The sequence below is a fragment of the Dasypus novemcinctus genome, chromosome 20 (assembly GCF_030445035.2).
Source record: "Dasypus novemcinctus isolate mDasNov1 chromosome 20, mDasNov1.1.hap2, whole genome shotgun sequence".
Taxonomy (NCBI): domain Eukaryota; kingdom Metazoa; phylum Chordata; class Mammalia; order Cingulata; family Dasypodidae; genus Dasypus; species Dasypus novemcinctus.
Genome location: NC_080692.1, coordinates 7,837,787 through 7,857,571, shown reverse-complemented (window position 1 = coordinate 7,857,571; position 19,785 = coordinate 7,837,787). Strand labels below are relative to the sequence as shown.

General features: G+C 37.3%; 1 protein-coding gene across 3 annotated transcripts in view; it reads left to right on the top strand.

Moving 5' to 3' along the window:
* Window positions 1–19,785, top strand: part of SEC61A2 (SEC61 translocon subunit alpha 2) — a 29,868-nt gene that overhangs the window by 1,651 nt on the left and 8,432 nt on the right. Inside the window, exons 2-9 of one of the 3 annotated variants that reach the window (XM_004468869.5) lie at window positions 371–438; window positions 1,552–1,617; window positions 5,407–5,485; window positions 9,812–9,943; window positions 10,075–10,184; window positions 14,290–14,443; window positions 15,396–15,556; window positions 15,873–16,070. In XM_004468869.5, the coding sequence (XP_004468926.1) occupies window positions 371–438; window positions 1,552–1,617; window positions 5,407–5,485; window positions 9,812–9,943; window positions 10,075–10,184; window positions 14,290–14,443; window positions 15,396–15,556; window positions 15,873–16,070 (968 nt within the window). The remainder of the gene's footprint in view (window positions 1–370; window positions 439–1,551; window positions 1,618–5,406; window positions 5,486–9,811; window positions 9,944–10,074; window positions 10,185–14,289; window positions 14,444–15,395; window positions 15,557–15,872; window positions 16,071–19,785) is intronic. The other 2 variants (XM_023591842.3, XM_023591843.3) reach the window with 2 other exon arrangements.

The window sequence follows — 19,785 nt, the reverse complement described above, 5'->3', positions numbered from 1 at the left end:
TGCATTTGTTCCTTTTTGATGTAGTGATGGACTTTAAATAATTCCTTCTCTGTTTTATATATATATATATATATAGACACACACATATAATATAAATACACTTGAATTTTGGATACAAGACAAGAACACAAAGTCATGGTAAAAGGATACTTGTATTATTTTGATTGTACTGACTAGCCCGCAAAGTTTTTTGATACTTTTTTCCTTTCAATTACTGATCTTCCCTTATATATTCATTTCAAATGAGGAGAGCCTTATGATGAACAAGTTTTAGGGGTGGGGATGGGGTAGGTCGACAGTAAAAGCTAGTATTTATAAGTGGATTTTATTAAGCTTTTTAATAGAATCATTTCTTCTTCTTTTTAAACAGTCAAATTTTTAGAAGTTATCAAACCTTTCTGTGCAGTTCTACCAGAAATTCAGAAACCTGAAAGGAAAGTAAGTATAATATTACCATAAAATAGAGGAAAGCTAAATGACTCATTCTGCTAACCTAACAGGATTTATTTACTCTTTGGCCCTTTTCTGGTGAAATTGGAAGAATATTAACTGCTCATCCTCTGGAAGTAACTAAAACTTGTTTCATATATACCTCTTTAAGTCTAGATAGGATATCTCATGGATTAAAAAATGACAGTTCTTTAAGTTGGATCATTTTCAAAGTAAATGTAACTTTGGCCTATGTGCTACTGAAGATATAGTGTAACTTGTCTTTAGGGACCCTTTATAATTCCTGTAGGGTAGAGTGTGCATTGTGCACAAAACAGATCTCACTCACTCACTGCTCTGCATCTGCTGGGTAGGTTTTGATGACTGCAACTGTGGTACATAAATGGATTGCAGTTGTGTGGGAATATACCTTTCATTTCCAGTCCATTAAAGGGATATACTCCCAAGGTGGTGTGACTGGGTCAAATAATTCTTCTGTCATTGGTAAACTTTTGGAGCTAAGGTATTTAAATTCCAGAAACACTGTTAATCCCAGACTTGTCAATTCCCAGGCATTTCTCTTCCAGTGTACTTTCAATTTCTTAGGAAATTAATGGGAGTAGAAACAGAGATAGGTAAAGCTTTTATTCAACTTACTATTTTATTTAGAAGTACTGCTTTGTATTGCTTTGGGATTATAAAAAGTTACTCCAGTTACTTTTAAGGTATCCTAAGAAACTCTAGCTTTTCATTTTCTATGAAATATCCGTATTATAGTACTACAGGCAGGCCTTGCTTCTCACGGTACTGTGTTAACTGAAACGTGCATTTCGAAAATGTCTTGCTTTGCACACGTTTCTACTTCACAGTACTTTACATAGCAAGAGTTGCCTGTAGTTAAATTACCTTATTTTTTGGGGGGAAAAAAAAGAAAGTTAATGTTCAAGAATTCAGCTCTTTGTTTTAGCTGGTACAAACTAAGCTGAAAGGGACATTTTAGGAATAAGTAAGAGGAGTGTATCAGGATGGGGAGTGGTAGTTAGGATTTAATAAAGATTTTTATTTTCTAGTTGCTATTTCTTGGTTTTGATTGATCATCATTCTTTCCATTCTGTTGTACAGATCCAGTTTAGGGAGAAGGTACTATGGACTGCTATAACGCTCTTCATTTTCTTAGTGTGTTGTCAGGTATGTAGCCATAATGTTATACAAATGTCTGTACTAGTGTTTTGAGGTTTTGTTTGCTTAGAATTTGAGAAATGTTAGTTAAATAATGGAATTTCAGATTTTGAAGTAGATTGGGGTATGTTTTTTAGATATTAATTAAACCTGTAATACTGAAGTATCTTTTTACTTGAGAATTCAAAGGTGCTACCAAAAGTGAACATTTTCATTACTTTCAAAGTGATTTTGATGATTATAAGAGAATGGAATCTTATTGTTAATAACCAAGACTAACATGTAAAAGGTTTTATAACACAGTTTATTACTGTTTTCCCATAAGCTTAACTCTCTCATTGTTAATTTAAAATAAACTTAAAAAGAATACAAATCTATATCATTAGCATTTTGGTTTATTTTCTTTTACATTAAAATATTTAATGAAAAATTATGTCTCAGTGAAGAAGTATAATTTACAGTATAGGGATCATGGTATACGCATTGTTCCAGACCCCATTTTTCTTACTTAGTATATTATAAACATCTTTTTATATCAGATTTAGATTGGCATTTTAATTTATTTTTGTTAGAGAAGATGTAGCTTACAGAAAATTTATGCAGAAAGTACAGTTCCCATATACTTTCCCTTACCTACAGTTTTCCCTCTTATTAATACTTTCCATTAGTGTGGTACCTTTGTTACAATTGCTGAAACAACTACAATTACAATTTTAGCTATAGTCTATGGTTTACATTAGTGTTTACTGTTTGTGTTATACAGTTCTATGGGTTTTTAAAATTTTTATTCTGATACCATATATATATAATCTAAAATTTCCTCTTTTGACTACATTCAAATATACAATTAAATGGCATTAATTACATTCCCAATGTTGTGCTAGCATCACTATCATCCATTACCAAAACTTTCTCATCACCCAAACAGAAACTTTATGCCAATTAAGCATTAATTCGCCATTCCTTACCCCAGCCCTGGCCCCTGGTAACCTGTTTTCTAGTTTCTGACCATGAATTTTACATATTCTAGTAATTTCACTAAGTGAGATGATACAATATTTGTCCTTTTGTGTTTGGCTAATTTCACTCATTTTCTTCAGGGTTCATTCATGTTCTTTTATGTGTCAGAACTTCATTCCATTTTTGGCTGAAAAATAGTCCATTGAATGTATATACCACATTTTGTTTACCTATCAGTTGATGGATACTTGGGTTGCTTCTACTTCCTAATAACAGAATTTGATAGATATTGTGAGATTGCCCTCTCAATATCTCTAGATAAAGTAGTACCACTACTACTTGCCTTCTTGCAGTGTGTCTCTTTCTTTTTTAATTTATCTCTACCCCCGTTGCCCCTGTTGTCTGTTCTCTGTGTCCATTTGCTGTGTGTTCTTCTTTGTCTACTTATATTCTTGTCAGCGGTACTGGGAATCTGTGTCTCTTTTTGTTGGGTCATCTTGCTGCATCAGCTCTCCATGTGCGTGGTGCCACTCTTGGGCAGGCTGTGCTTTTTTTTCCTACGGGGCTGCTCTCCTTGAGGGGCACAGCCCTTGTGCATGGGGCTCCCCTATGCGGGGGACACCCCTGCGTGGCACAGCACTGCACTCATGGCATGCATCAGCACTGTGCATGGGCCAGCTCACCACACAGGTCAGGAAGCCCTGGGTTTGAACCCTGGACCTCCTATGTGGTACACGAATGCTCTTATCAGTTGAGCCAAATCTGCTTCTCGCAATGTGTTTCTTAACTCTTGCCAATATTGAGCATTATTTTTTCAATTTGAGCTATTTTGATAGTGAAACTGTTATCTTGTTTATATATATAGTTGTTTATTAGTAGGGTTGAACTTATTTTCTGTTTTTGGTTAGTGGTCTTTACCGTTTTTCTCTTGAAATGGTCATCTCTTAATGATTCAGAATAGCTTTTTGTGTATAAAGTTGGTAAATCTTTGACATATGTTGCAAATATTTTCCCAATTTGCTCTTTATCATGTTGTAAATAACATGTATTTAAAAATCCCAAGAAGGTAAAATTTTAGAACTTCCGGGATGAGATTCATTTTAGAACCTCTGGGATGAAATTTTTAAAAAACCAAACATTTATTATCTCACAGTTCATTGGATCAGGAATCTGAGTATTACTTAGCTGGGTTCTCTGGCTTAGTATCTCTTACAAGGTGCACAGTCAAGGTTTTGGCCAGGGCAGCTATACTCATCAGTGATACTTTTTAATAAGATTTTGCAGAGAGATTAAATTAATAAAATCTAACATTGTGACCTGTATCACAGGGTTGTTGGTGAGGATTAAATAAGGTAATTTAGGTTACAGTTTTTTGAGCTACCAGAATATATATAAAGACCTTCTAAAAATTTTAATTCGTTTTATAAAGCAGTAGAATAGGTAAGTCATAGTCTGGAGAAAGGCCAAATATATTTTCTTTTTTTTTTTTTTTTTTTTTTTAAATGATGCACCTTGCACATCTTTTTTTTTTTTTTTTTTTTTAAAGATTTATTTATTTATTTAATTTCCCCCCCCTCCCCTGGTTGTCTGTTCTTGGTGTCTATTTGTTGCGTCTTGTTTCTTTGTCTGCTTTTGTTTCTTTGTCCGCTTCTGTTGTGGTCAGCGGCACGGGAAGTGTGGGCGGCGCCATTCCTGGGCAGGCTGCACTTTCTTTTCACGCTGGGCGGCTTTCCTCACGGGCGCACTCCTTGCACGTGGGGCTTCCCCACGCGGGGGACACCCTTGCTGGCACGGCACTCCTTGCGCGCATCAGCGCTGCGCATGGGCAGCTCCACACGGGTCAAGGAGGCCCGGGGCTTGAACCGCGGACCTCCCATGTGGTAGACGGACGCCCTAACCACTGGGCCAAAGTCCGTTTCCCTATATTTTCTTTTTAAAGGGGAAAGGATCCTTAAAGTTTTCACTACTTAATTTTTAGTACGTTAGTACTTAGTTCAAAAATTTGGGGGGAGGGGTGGTCAAGAAGAGAGAATTAAAAGAGACAGGAAAGTGTTAAAGATAAAGTACAATGATCTACATTCCGACCATGGTGGTTTGAAGCTGTGTGTTCCCCAGAAAAACATGTTTTTTAATTTAATCCGTTCCTGTGTGTGTAAGCCTGGTGTAAATAGGAACATTTGGTGAGGCTACTTCAGTTCAGAAGGTCTGGCCACCTCAGTCAGGATGGTCTTAATCTTACTCCTGGAGTTCTTTATAAGTGGAGTGAAATTCCGACAGAGAAAAAGCCTCAGAGGGAGCAGCCAGAAACTAAAACCAATGGAAGAGAGGGGAGACACCAGGTGATTTCACCACGTGCCTTGCCATATGACACAGTAAGGACCTCTGGTAGCCCAGAACGCTGGCCTTAGGGAAGAAAGCATTGCCTTGCTGATTCCTTACTTTGGACTTTCAGCCTCAAAACCGTAAGCTAATAAATTACCATTGTTTTAAGTCAACCCATTTCATGGTGTTTGCTTGAGCAGCCTAGCCAACTAAAACAGATTTTGATTATCAGGAGTATGGGGTGCTACTTTTGCAAATAACAATAAAATGGCTTTGGAATTGGGTAATGGGTAGACATTGGAAGAATTGTGAGGTGCTTGATAGAAAAGTCCTAGATTGCTTTGAATAGATGGTTATAGAAATATGGATGCTACTTCCAATGAGGCCTCGTTTTTATTTTAGAACGTGAGAAGTGTGTGGGTTTTAGTATTTTAAAAATTAAGTAAATGCATATAAATTAAGAGCAATGTTAATATTCACAGTATTTTTATAAAATCCTTTTTTGTAATATTATAGATACCACTATTTGGAATCATGTCATCAGATTCTGCTGATCCTTTCTACTGGATGAGAGTGATTCTTGCATCCAACAGAGGTAGGTACTTATTTTGTTTCTTTTTGCTTTCATACTACCTCTCACATTAAATAGATCAGAAAGGGTGGACTAACAGCTCTTTTTTGATGTCTTTGGGGAGGGAGAGGATATGAGAAAAGAACCTCATTGGGAGGAAAGACCAACAGATAAATAATTACAAATCTGTGTGTTTACTGTAATAATGATGTACAGAGCATGAGGTACAACGGAGAATGGGGTGATTACCATTGTCCAGAGGTTTGGTGCTCAACCGTTTTAGGGATCATGTTTCCCTTGAGAATCCAAGTAATCCACTCTCTCCAGAAAAATGCATGTACAAAATGTACAACACCAGTTTGGGGTAAAATTTCAGGAGATTCATGGACTCTCTGAAGTCTATCCTCGGGTTTTTCACGGGACTAAAAAATTAATCTGCAGTGTGAGAGAGGAGATGATGCCTGAACAGCATTTTAAATTGGAGCTCAGTGTGTGGGTGACCAGTGGGAGAAAGGGCATTCCAAGCAGAGGAAGGCATGAGCTAGAACACAAAGGCATTAGACAGCATGTTACAGCCTGGTGGGGAGTGTTGGCAAATGAGACTAAAGAGGTAGGTAGGGCTGGACCACGAGGTTCCTTAAATTTAAGAAAGAGTGTTTGCTTAGTAATTTGAAGCACTTTAAATAGCAGGTATTTTTTTTTGGTAACTTTTTTTTTAGATTATAAAGTGATATTGGTTTATTATAATCAATGTACCAGCATTTATATGCAGATTTCTATAAAACTGTAAACTCAGCAATAACCTCTGGGAAATGAATACATTGGTGAATGTTCATCCAGATGTTTTCACTGCAAAGACATTACATGTATAGACCTGTACATATTTTTTTAAATGAGAAAAATAAGATGTACTCTATATATTCTGCAGCTTGGTTTGTTTATTTAATATCTTAGATAATCTGTTTCACATATTGGCCAAATACTATCTCACTGGATGGATATGCCGTGATTACTTAACCATTCATTCAGCAAGTATTAATATTGAGTTCTTACTTTGTGTCAGCCTTTGCGCTAGGTGATGAAATTAAAGCAATGAACTAGACAGTGTCCTGTGTTGCCATGGAGTTTACAGTCTTCTGTTTAGAGAGCTAGACCTTACAGGAAGTATACTGGCTGGGGAAGAACCTTAGAAGGTAGTGACATCTACCCAGAACCCTGACATCTGCCCAGAACCCTGCAGGAAGTGACAGAGGAGGCCATGTGGAATCTGGGGCGGGGGGGACATTCTAGGGACTGGAAGTACAGCGGCTCTGAAGTGGTCGGGTGCTGAGTGTGTTTAGAGAATGCCGAGGTCATTAGCATGACTGGAAGAGAATGAGGAGGGGGTGAGGAGAGTGGTAGGACGAAGGGCTTGTGTCCCTTGGAGAAGGGGTTTGTATTTAAGGATGACAGGAAACAATTGCAGGCCTTTAGGGTCCTCGCTGTCATGCATTTAGGTTTTTTTTCCTCCATTTTTACATTATTATAAAGGATGCGATGACAAATGTTATTGCAGACTTCATAGGTTTTCTTTTAAAAGAGTGAATATCTAGAATTTTTTTTTTAATTGATTTTGTAAAAATATTACATTAAAAAAAAAAAATGAGGTCCCATTCAACCCCACCACTCCCCCCCCAGCAACATGATGATGGAGTGTCCCATCATCATGACATATCCGTTGCATTTGGTAAGTACATCTCTGGCCATCTCTGCACCTCATGGTCAATGGTCCACATCATGGCCCATATTCTCCCCCATTCCATCCAGTGGGCCCTGGGAGGATTTACAATGTTCGGTGATTGCCCCTGAAGCACCATCCAGGGCAACTCCAAGTCTCAAAGGCGCCTCCACATCTAATATCTAGAATTTTAACTGTTGATCAGAAGGTATGTACACTTAAATTTTTGATGGATAATGCTAAATTATCTTCCAAAAGGGTTGCATTATTTTATACTCCCAGCATCAGTTTATGAGATGATCATTTCTCTTCCAGCCATGGTATTAGTTTTTTAATCTTTGTCAGTTAGGTGAAAATTGGTAATTGATTATTTCTTTCAGTACTGGTGAACAGGAACATCATTTTGTATTTTTATTGAGCGTTTATTTGCATTTATGCTATGATTGGACTTTTCATTAAGTGTATTAAATTTTTAAATTACAAGTAATAGAAAATTACAGACTAGTTTAAGCATAAAAATAGTATTGGAAGGATACTGGTTAATTTTTGGAATCCAAAGAGGAGGTAAATCACTAAACCTTGAGGGGAGGGGGATCCAGGGCAGCTCTTAGACCTTTAGATCTCAGCAACCGGGGTTTATAAACTTTCTTTGTGATTCAACTGAAACAGTTCCCAGATTCTGTTTCTTCCAGTTTAAATTCCAAACGACCAGATTTACTCTGGTTAATCAGCGTTGGTTAGAGTTGCAGGGCTACAAGGTAGAGATGAGGATGGTGGGGGTCCACTCGTATATTGTGGCTTTTTCCTGAGAAAGAGTGTCATAAACAGCAGGCTTAGCATATGTAAGTTACTTCCTTTTTTCTATTGGTTGAGTCTTGTAAAAAATTGATTTGTATGAGCTCTTTGTATATTAAAAGTATGAGCTCTGTCATTTGTGTTTAAATAATTTTCTTTTAACTGTTTCTGCTGTCTCCTGCCACATGGAAGTTTTATATTTGTATCTAATTATAATCTTCCATCATTTTCTTTGTGGCTTCTAGGTTTTTTCCCCTCAAAGATTTATTTATTTCTCCCCTACCTTTGTTGTTTGCACTCACTGTCTGCTCTCTGTGTCTGTTTGTTGTTTGCTTTCTGTGTCTGTTCATCTTTTTAGCAGGTATGGGGACCAAACCCGGGACCTCCCATGTGGAAGGGAGGGGCCCAATCACTTGAGCCACCTACGCTCCCTGCTTGCTGTGTGTCTCATTACAGTTCCTTGTGTATCCTTGTTATGTTATCTCATTGTGTCATCTTGTTGTGTCAGTGTGCTGTCTTGGTTGTCTTATTTAGGAGGCACTGGGAACTGAACCTGGGACCTCCTATGTGGTAGGTGGGCACCCAATTGTTTGAACCATTTCCACTTCGTGAATTCTAGGTTTTTATGTTTAAAAAGGCTTTTCTTTTACAGAATTACAAGCATACTCACCCATGTTTTCTTCCAGTACCCTGTGGCTTATCCTTTATGCTTAAATTTTCTATACATCTGGCATTTATTTTGATGTAAGGCATGGGGAATGAAACCAAGGTTTATTTTTCTATAAATGACCAGTCATTTTGCCCAAAGTCCATTCTTTTCTCTACTGATTTGAAGTACCATATTTTATATGTCAGATTTTCATTAAAGTTCAGTTGGTTCTATTTCTAGAGTAGATCTGTTTGACAGGTATAAATTTTGGTGATTTTGGTGACTTAAATCTTTATGTGTCCAGCTATCTAATGGCCTTAAAAATAAGCAAGTTTTTTTTTTCTTTATGGAAGAAAGTAGTGGTTTTGTGTAGATGAAACAATACCAAAACCCCACTAAGATGGAAAGAGCACTTTTTCAGCTTTTATAGAAGAAAGGATTTAAGGTATTTGTTATATGACAGAATGACCAGTGAATACAGTCTTGACTACATAAAATTATTTAATTCTACATGTTACCTTTTACATTTAGCATAATTGGTTTTCTTATTTTTTTACTATAAATGCAATCCATACTTTCTGTAAAGTAAAAACTTAGAAAATAGAGACAAAAAGATTGAAAAAAAATCCTGTAATTTCACTGAGTGAAAATAACAATAACAGGAAAATAACAGGAAACCATTTTTCTACTTAAATATAAAATGAAATCAAACTGTACCTATTTTCTAATCTCTTTTTTTACTACGTATGTCATGAACATTTTTCATGTCATAAATATCCTACGACTTTCTTTGCAGTTTTTTATTTTGCAATGGAAAAGTCAATAAAATATTTTTCAATATCTTCTTTTAATGATTTGGTATGTCATTTTTGGGCATGGTATGGAATTTTAAATATCGCATTAAAACACAATGTTTAGGGTAATTAAAAAATAATTATTTGGGCAGAAATCTTGGAAGATGTCTCTCAGGATTTTTTTTAACATTTTAAGTTTAGGATTTACAGGTTTATGTTTTTATAGTATTTATAGTCATTTTTATTCAGTGTGTCTTTGCAAAGTTGTGTTAATAAATGTGTTTAACAATAAAATTTTAAGGGTGTGTTGCAATAGAAGTAGTTAGGGACTGGGAGATTATTCTGCATTGTGAATTGAAAAGTTTATTCTCGACTTATTTTCCTTTCCTTTACAGGAACTTTAATGGAATTGGGTATTTCCCCAATTGTAACATCTGGTTTGATTATGCAGTTATTAGCTGGAGCCAAAATCATTGAAGTTGGCGATACACCCAAAGATAGAGCTCTGTTCAACGGGGCCCAGAAACGTGAGCACTGAATTGTGTACAATTAAAGAGCCTTTCCCACATTTGAGAATGTTTCTGGTAAAGATGCTTTTCTCTGGTCTTCTTTGTCTTTGGTTGTAAGCATGTACTCCTTTCCCCCCGACTCCTGTCAGTCTTTGGTATGATTATTACCATTGGGCAAGCCATTGTGTATGTCATGACGGGCATGTACGGGGACCCTGCTGAAATGGGCGCTGGCATCTGTCTCCTCATCATCATCCAGGTAAGAGATCCAGCTTTGTCATATGCACATAACAAAACAATGTGATCCTTTCTTTCTTTTCTAACAACTCTTAAGGTAATTGATACATATATTACTTATGAATTATTTAATTTTATATTTTGATTATTAAAGTGACATATAAATTGTGTTGTAAAGAATAGAATTTATTTTATTAGCCTTCTAGCAGTGTATAATAGAACTAGTTATGGATAAACCGAATTTCATTGATTCTGAGACGCACGTTCATGTTTCAATGTCTCTGAAATTGGGATGTTTCTTTGCAGATAGTGTCTTAAAGTTCCTGCCAGCCAGGTGGCAGTTCTGGCATAGTTGTCACTGCCTGTGCATGTTAACTTGGTCATGGCTGTTCATATTACCATCACATCAATTGAGTTATATGCCTTGGCACAATGTGTTGAGTTTAATTGCTGTTTAAAATGCCTTCAGAAGAATCCATTTGAAATGAAAAGTTGGTGTGTATACCGAAAGGCACAGAAACAGTGCAAGCAGGCTGGCTGCTATCTATGTCCAAATCTAAAATGACTTTTTTTATAAGTAGAAAAGAAAAATTCTTTGTTACGGTATTGTGTCATAGTTTAATTGGCAGTATTTTTTCTTCCTTTGTGGTATGCAAAATAATGGCATGGCAGCAAATTGTGGCTTAGTCAGTGAAATACCATCCATGCATACATCTCTATATACATACATAAATATTCCATAGATTTTTAAAATGGGTGCTTTGGAATGGAATTTTTAAAGGCCAACATGATTATCACTGTTTTTATTTTATTTTATTTTATTTTATTTTATTTTTTATTTTTTTTTGAGGTACCGGGGCTGGGGATTGAACCCAGGTCCTCGAACGAGGGAAGCAGGTACTCAAACCACTTGAGCTCCAACCACTTCCCTGTACTAAGTATCTTAAACTGGGTAAAATTTGGAGACTATTTTCTATTATATAATCCTTAAAATCATTTAGATAAATTACCCTAGAATGGATTGTACTTAGCTATGAAAGAGTTATTTATTGGATTTTGAAAAAGTTTGCTTCCATGTTAAACACAGGGTGGTCTAGTGTCTTAGTAGTCTTGGACATGTCTCTTTCCTGTTCACTCTTTTAAGTTAGGATTACTTTAGGAACTTATTTCTAATGGTCAAAAGGATCAAGGCCAGAAAAGTATTTTTTTAAAAAATCAAAATACCTGTGAATTAATATGCATATTGAGAAATATAATTATTTCAGAGTGACATGTTTGACCATTCTTTTTTTATAAAAATCTTAGGAAGTAAATTATAATAAGAAGGTTGCTTAGTGACATGGTTAAGAACAAGGAAAGTTAGATGGTTCAAGAATTTATTGACCTCCATTAATTATAGGGATGGCTTTTCTAATGAGATGGAGATACTTTGTCCTTTGACAAGAGTAGGAATTTTTTATTTTTAATTTCAAAGCTATCAGGGTTTTTGGTAGTTCTTGAAGTCCCAGTGTCTTCCCATTTGTTAAAAGATTGCATTTATTCAACAAATAATGTTGTCTTTATTTCTCAATTTAAAAACCGCTTGACCGGCCAATTTATAACCCATGAGATTTGGAGGAAGAAGAGGTGCCATGGAAGGGGAGAGGAGAGTACTCTGAAAACTGAGTGCTTTCAGGGCTCAGGGCCTCTTAATACACTTTTTGGCATTATTGAAGACATTGATAGACCAGTTGTTGGCTTATGTTTTGTTTCTTTTCCTTTACTTCATGTAACCTGTATTTTAGAGTAACTGGATTTGAATTGGCATCCAGCTCTTAGAACATAATGCATCAGCTGAATTTTTCTAGTATTTTATTAAGGATTTATATAGATCCATAAGGAACCTCAGCTGAACGATTCTTGGTTAGATACTGTTGATTTCTCATGGACATTTAGATAAATATAAAATGAAGTTGTATTCCCCCGCCCCCCAGTATTCACAATCCAGGTATAGTTATATTCCAAGAAAGAAACAAAGTGGATATATATTAATTTGTTTATATAAATTCCAGTATACAAATACGTGTGTTGTGGTTAATTCATCTCATGTTAGTGGGTGGAGAACTGTGTCTTGGTTGATTGTTGGTGATCAGGTGTGTCTGTTCAAGGCATTGTTAACAATGGAACTATGTGGAATACACTGAAGAGCTATGATTGCATCTCAGTGTGTTTTCACATAGACTCAAATATTTTGAAAATTGTTTGCATGCTGTTAGGGGAGATATTTCTTACCTTAATTGTTCTTGCTTCATTGATGTGGTCATTGTTTTTCAAGTAATGAGTTTTTCAATCTGACTAGTGGATCTTGAGTAACAGTTTTAAAAAAAAAAGAGTAGAAAATATCAGCATGCATGGCATGTAGTAAAGGTGAATATTGTTTTGTCAGATTAAGTTGTGTTGAAATGTAGATTTGCTTTTATACCCGTTTTAGAAGTTCATATGTTGTACTTTCTATCTGAACATGCAGTTAGCATTTTCGTCTGTCAGTGAGAGACTATAACTGCCTGGTTCCTTACACCTTTTCACAGGGATGCATCCTTTTTACCGTCTCTTCTCTGAGTCCCTTTTATATAGAAGCCATTTTTCTTAGGTTTTTCTAATTCTTTCCTCTCAGTAGAAGAACATAAGACCATAATTTTCCCAGGCTATACATGACTTACTCTACAGTCTGATAGATACTCTTCTGAATAGGGTGCCTGAAAAATTACAGTTGTTGCTTCAGATTTGCCCATGTGACTTTGGACAGGACATTTCAGGAGTCATTTTATCAGAAGCCCATGGGAGTACTTTCAGGCTGGCTTATAGTTTGTGGACAGCTGTTATTCCCTGCATGGGGATGACTTTCTGTATTTATGACGAAGTATTTATTTACTCATTATTTAATTGTGTTCAAAATAAAATCTCAGTCCTAATTTCTCTTTTATCTTGTCAAAAATGTCAGACTTGATTTCTGGACAGTAAGGCCTGGCATGAGTGAGTGCTCTTAAGTTTTGAGAGTGACACCCCTTTTCCAGGCCATTGAGAGTCAAGACTAAAATACTGTAAATAGGTTAGTCTATGTGCAGCCATTGAAATGACAGGGGGAAACCACAATGTAAGGTAAGCACATTTAAGATGGTAATGTAGCTAGTTTGGTATTGGGTAAAGTGAGTCAAGGAGGGAGGGAGACTTTAGAGCTGGGAGGAATGGAAGTAGCATTTCTTAGCTTCTCTAGGAGGGTGTCTGAAGTGGGGCCATGTGCAAGATTGGGGGCCTAGAAGCATGTTTTCTTCCCCTCTCGATTAGGTTACTGAAGTGCGGGGAAGGAATCATGACTGAGGAGGTCACTGGCCAGGCTATGGATTGTTTTTAATTGATGCATGCTTTTACAGAAATGTCTTCTCCAAGAAGAAAATTAAGAATTTTCAGTATCACATAAATTAAAGTTAGTATGCTTTCTTTTTTTTTTTTATTATGAGCTCAAGACCCTGGTGAACTCTTAACTCTTTCTTCAAATTTACATTCTGTCTTTGTCACTATATGCATAGAATGCATATTTACATTGTTGTAATGTGTGTATATTAATTTATGTTCTGTTCTTTAATTCTTTCTGTACTTTATACTTTTTAAAGTGTTAACATAGTCTTCATACTTATCCTTTGATGGCATTGTACAGTGGCATCTTGTTATTATTATACCATAATTCATTTGGCCTTTCACTTACTTGGGAGGGATTTAGAAGGTTTTCAGTTTATGCCATCATAAATTCTACAACTGTGAACACTTTCATTGTAGTATGCTTTTCAAATCGGCCTTATTTAAATATTGTAAGGGAAACTGTTCAGATGGTGTATAAATACACTGTAGAAGTTGAAATGTCTGCTTTATAATGAAACAATATTTCCATGTCTGCGATTTTTCAGAATTGGCTTCTGACTAAACTAAAAGTATTAGGTTAAAAGATGCAAATAGTCCTGAGTGGTATTGCAACAAGTAGGCTTTAAATTAAATCTGCTCAGACTTTGAAAGTAGTCAGTGGTTGCTCATCTTTTTCCTTTCTCGATCTCGTTTATTCTTGCTTCAGCTTACTTGCATTTCTTTCCCCACAGTTGTTTGTTGCTGGTTTGATTGTGCTGCTGTTAGATGAGCTGCTGCAGAAGGGTTACGGCTTGGGGTCTGGGATTTCCCTCTTTATTGCCACCAACATCTGTGAAACCATTGTCTGGAAGGCCTTTAGCCCCACTACCATTAACACGGGCAGAGGTACATGGCACAGCGACTGCACCTGCACGCGTTGGGCTGGATGTATGCTGAAAGCTGGGGCAGAGTGTAGCAGGGCCTGCCTGCAGATGAGCTGGTGTGCTCCCCTCAGGAGCCGTGGAGGACAAACTATTACTTCAAAAAGGATGCTATAGAAATTTTAGCCTCTGCTCCTTTAAAACTTGAGGGGTTGCAAACTGCTTTTGAAAACTTTGTTAGCCTTGCTGAGGCCATTGCTGCAGAAGTCATTTATTTGACTAATTTAATTCCTGCGTTCCAAGGGGGATAAAAAGGTGGTGGATTTAGACTTTTCAAATGAAAAACTCATTTATGGTGTCATCGGGGATCATTGAAACTTTTGCTGCTGCTATTCTACTTGGCTTAGTAATCACACCTAAATTTTGAAATAGTTCATTCTGTCTTTCCTCTTACCCATCTCTCCCTATCAAATGCCATCCTCGATTCTTAGTGGTTAACATCTAAACTCTGATCGCAACCTTAAGAAAGTAGCAGTGATGGTTTATTAATATTCTTGGTAAAATAAACTTAAAGGCAAGCTTGATAGAGAAGAAACATACCTTTTTTAATTCTGATATCTTTATTCTGCTTTGCTGCTGCTTTTTTCCCCCTAAAAATACTCTTTTTCCTGCCCTAAACCAAAGGAGAGGCAAGTCTTTATGAAACAAATTCTTGCTTTGGTTTATTCTGTTTTGGCTATTTTCATCAAGAATAGTTTCTTGAGAAAACTTTAGAGTTTATGCTAAAAAAGATATGTTTGCCTCAACGATGTGAATATTTTTAGAACCTCCACACATGGCTGTTTGATAAAGTAAACATTGGTGAATGATTTTGAGTCATTTTTTACTGTATGCTGGGGTTTCAAGATGATTTGTTTTGACCTTTGGGGCAACGTGGGCTCACAAGTCGATGGCTCCCTTCTGCCTTGGTTTACCAGGTACCGAGTTTGAGGGGGCAGTCATCGCCCTGTTCCATCTGTTGGCCACCAGGACAGACAAAGTCCGAGCTTTACGGGAAGCTTTCTATCGCCAGAATTTACCCAATCTCATGAACCTCATTGCTACAGTTTTTGTGTTTGCCGTTGTTATATATTTTCAGGTAAGTATGGTCTGGTGTGGATTTTCATTTTGCTGTTAAGGAGAATGCAATTTGAAATGTTCGTGTCTTGCAAATAAGTGCGGCAAAATCTAGTCAAGCAGATAATTCCATTCTTCAGACTCTAGATGTAAGTGCAAAATATTAGGCAGGTGTGAAAGAGAAAAGGATTTTCATGTCTCTATAAGCAAGGGGGAAATGCTTTGTTAGCATTGTTAGTTGACACGCATACTCCCTGTTTCCCTGTCCGGCCTCTCTGGTCTGTCCTCTTTCCTGACGTGTGCATTCCTCTGATTCCTTCTTAATTTCCATCTGCTAGGGATTTCGTGTGGACTTGCCCATTAAGTCGGCCCGATACCGAGGACAGTACAGCAGCTACCCCATCAAGCTCTTCTACACCTCCAATATTCCCATCATTCTCCAGTCGGCCTTGGTGTCCAACCTCTACGTTATTTCTCAGATGCTGTCTGTTCGATTTAGTGGCAACTTCTTAGTAAATTTACTGGGACAGTGGGCTGTGAGTATTTTGTAATTTATGTTAAGTATTTAAAATTTATTATAATTTGCATTTCTTGGTTAAGTTTTTCCCTGTAAGAGATGAGATGTAATTGAAGCAGTTGCTATTACATTTTCAGATTCCTTTACCTATAGTCGAGTTTATTCTTTATCTGGAAGAATCACCAAGTATTGTAAAACAAAGATTGGTCAAGTATTTTTATTTTACTGTCTAGGAAGCATTTTCACATCTCACTTGAATATCCTTTAAGCTCAGGCCACAATGGCTCTTGTAAAATTGTTTTTCTGGTTTGTAGTCTTATTCCACTGTTGTCTCTAATAATCAGTTTTTTAAAAAAGCTTTTTGTGGATATATGGATACTGTTTTCACTCTTTCCTGTTTATCCAGGTTTTCATGGCCTTAATGGCAGTAAAATAACTTGTGATGAACTGGGCGGAGGGAGGCATTTAATTAACTAGACTGAAAAGAGAGCAGCGTTGCTAGAAATTTATAGATCCTCTTCATCATTTCTTCTGCTAAAGCAGTCCTGCCGTGTTGTTATTGAAGTCTGAGTTATCATAGGATTGTATTTTGATTGGTTTAAATTTTGTCACCTGATAATAGGGTGGTTCTCTTCCCCACAAGAAACCATGGAATTATAAAAAATCTAATATTCTTTATTCTTTTCCAGAATACATAACTCTAGAATTTGCATTTCCAGCGGAAATTTTTTTTAACAATTATCATTGAATTGTATGGTGCTTATTCTGTGCATTTGTCTTTTTTATTTTTTTAACAAAGTCACTTACTTTCTGTTTATTTGTGAATGTTTTAAACTTGAACCTGGGACTTTATATGTGGGAAGGTGGCACTTAGCCACTGAGCCACATTGGCTTCCCTGAGTTGTTTTTTTTTTTTCATTTGTTTGCTTGTTGTTTGTTTTTTTTTGTTTTTAAGGAAGCACCGAGAACTGAACCTGGGACCTCCCATGTGGGAATCAGGTGCTCAACCGTTTGACCACATATACTCTCTCACCTTGATACTTGAAGGACAGTTTAACCAGATAAAGAATTCTCAGCTCACAATTTTTTTCTTTCATTATCTTAATTCTATTATACCAGTGTCTTCTTGCCTCCATGGTTTCTCATGAGAAATCCATACTAAGTCTTACTGGCATCCCTTGTATGTGATGGTTTGCCTCCTCCTTGCTGCTCTCAGAATTTTCTCTTTATCTCTGACATTTGACATTTCTGAGTAGTATGTGTCTTGGAGTAGGTCTATTCAGATTTATTCTGATTGTGGTATACTGCGTTTGGATGTGTAAGTAATTTCTTTCATGAGAGTTGGGAAATTTTCAGCCATTACTCTCTCAAATACTCTTTGTGCCCCCTTTCCCTTCTCTTCTTCTGGAACTCCCATAACACTTAACATTGTATCATTCAACTCCCAGAGCTCCTGCTCAATTTTTCCCATTCTTTCCTCTCTCTGGTCTTCTCTATCTCTGTTTTCAACTGTTCTGTTTTCTTTATCATTTATTCTTTCTGTCTTTTTTATCTCACCTGTCATGTCTTTCATTTCCATGAGCTTTGTTATTTCTCTCTTCAGGTTTTCAAATTCTTATTTATGCTTGCTCAGTGTCTTCTTTTTTTTTTAGATTTTTATTTATTTAATTTCCACCCCTCCCCTGGTTGTCTGTTCTCTGTGTCTATTTGCTGTGTCTTGTTTCTTTGTCCGCTTCTGTTGTCATCAGTGGCACAGGAAGTGTGGGCGGTGCCATTCCTCGGCAGGCTGCACTTCCTTTCGCGCTGGGTGGCTCTCCTTACGGGGTGCACTCCTTGCGCGTGGGGCTCCCCTACACGGGGGACATCCCTCCTTGCACATCACCACTGTACATGGGCCAGCTTCACACAGGTCGAGGAGGCCCGGGGTTTGAACTGCGGACCTCCCATGTGGTAGACGGACGCCCTAACCACTGGGCCAAGTCCGTTTCCCACTCAGTGTCTTCTTGATGTCCTTTATCTCTTTAGCCATATTGTCTTTCACCTCATTAATTTTATATTGAAAATTTGTATAAATCTTGATTAGTTGTCTCAACTCCTGTATCTCATCTTGGGCTTTGGTATACATTTCTTGGACCATTTCTTCTATTTTCTTAGTATGGCTTTTAATTTTTTGCTGATGTCTAAGCATCTGATTATGATGGTGAGTTTTCTCAGATCCTTGATTTCTCTCTCATAGGGATTTAGTGGTGGGAGGCTGTGTGTTACTTCTGTCCTTAGTTCAGCCTTTTCTGAGTCTTTAGAGATGGTCCTGTTAATTGCTCAAATCTGGGCCCTAGACTCAATAATGGGTTGCAGACCCACTTCCTAGGGTCTTGTGGAGAGAGGATGTAAAGGCTGAAAAAGCCTTTCTTATTTGCTTTTAATTTCCTCACATGCACTTCCTTGGTCAGTCAGCAAGTGGCGCTCTTCGACAGGCCTTTCTGTTCAGTGGAGTGTATTTGCTGCAACAGGGACCAGAGCAGCGGATCCTGCCTGGAGTCTAAGAGCCTTGTAATTCAGGCTTTCTTAGAGTTCATTCTCTAACCTTTGCTGGCAGTCCCCTCTCTTTTTCCAGATAGGAAGTAATTCCACTTCCCTCTGCATCCTCATCAACCAGTCCCAGTCAGTAGGAGGGTATTTGAGAGAGTCGGATCTCTTTAGTCCACATGCTCTCCCAAGGCCAGTGATGGTGTGGCCCCTCCAGGCCTGAAAGGGCTCGTGGGACACAGCAGACCAAATTTGTGGGTCAAAAGCTGAGTTAGCCTTGGTTTGTGGCCCTCTCTCTCCCATTTCCTGGGAAGGTAGATCCCTGAAGTCCCCTTTGTCTGTAGCTGCTGGCCTGAAGCCTGAGAATTCAAAATTGTCTATAGGGTAGACGAGAGCACCTACAGCTGCAGCTTTAGCTCACATTTTTGCCATCAAGATTCTTTTCCTGTGCCTCTTTCTCTTCTGGGCAGTGTCCAGCCTTCCCTTTCTGTTGTATCCCTGAAACATTATTTTTTTCAGGCTGTTTCTTCCTGCTACCTAGCTATTTTTCTGGAGAGGGAAGACTCCTGTGTCTTTCAAGTCCATCATCTTCCTGGAAGTTCCTTGGCATTTGTCTTAATACGCCACCTTTGGCATTAAAAATCATAGTAACTCATGTGTTTCTGCTTTTACTGAAGGTCATTTTTTCTCTAAAACTAGTGAGATTTAGTACTTTCAAATTTAAAATTATCAGGAAAAGACAGTAGTTCTTGAATGTCAGTTGAAGGAAAGAGGAATCCCTTTATTCATAATCCCCCTTTTCCATTTATTTGACTGATATTTGATTACTTGTTCTATTCTGCCCATTATTACTAGAAGGGGATTCAGAGCTCCCTCATGAACTGACAGTGTAGTAGGAGATTGTGATTTTCATAATGAACATGTTGAGTGGTTGTTTCTATATAGATTGTTTTATGATTTTGACTAAGATTCCTTTCTAACGAGAGAATATTGAAAGTTAAGTTTGTTTATAAGTGCTGCTTTCAAGCTCAGATTAGTTATTCTGTAAGTGGTGCTTTCAAGCACAGTTACAGGAATCATTTGGAAATCATAAATTCAGGTACCAGATATTTTAATTCTTGCAAGCCCATATAGCTTTCCTCCCCCTACGCCCCAGAACTTTAAATATGGACAAATACATGCCATTCCCATTTGTATTGCTATAAGAC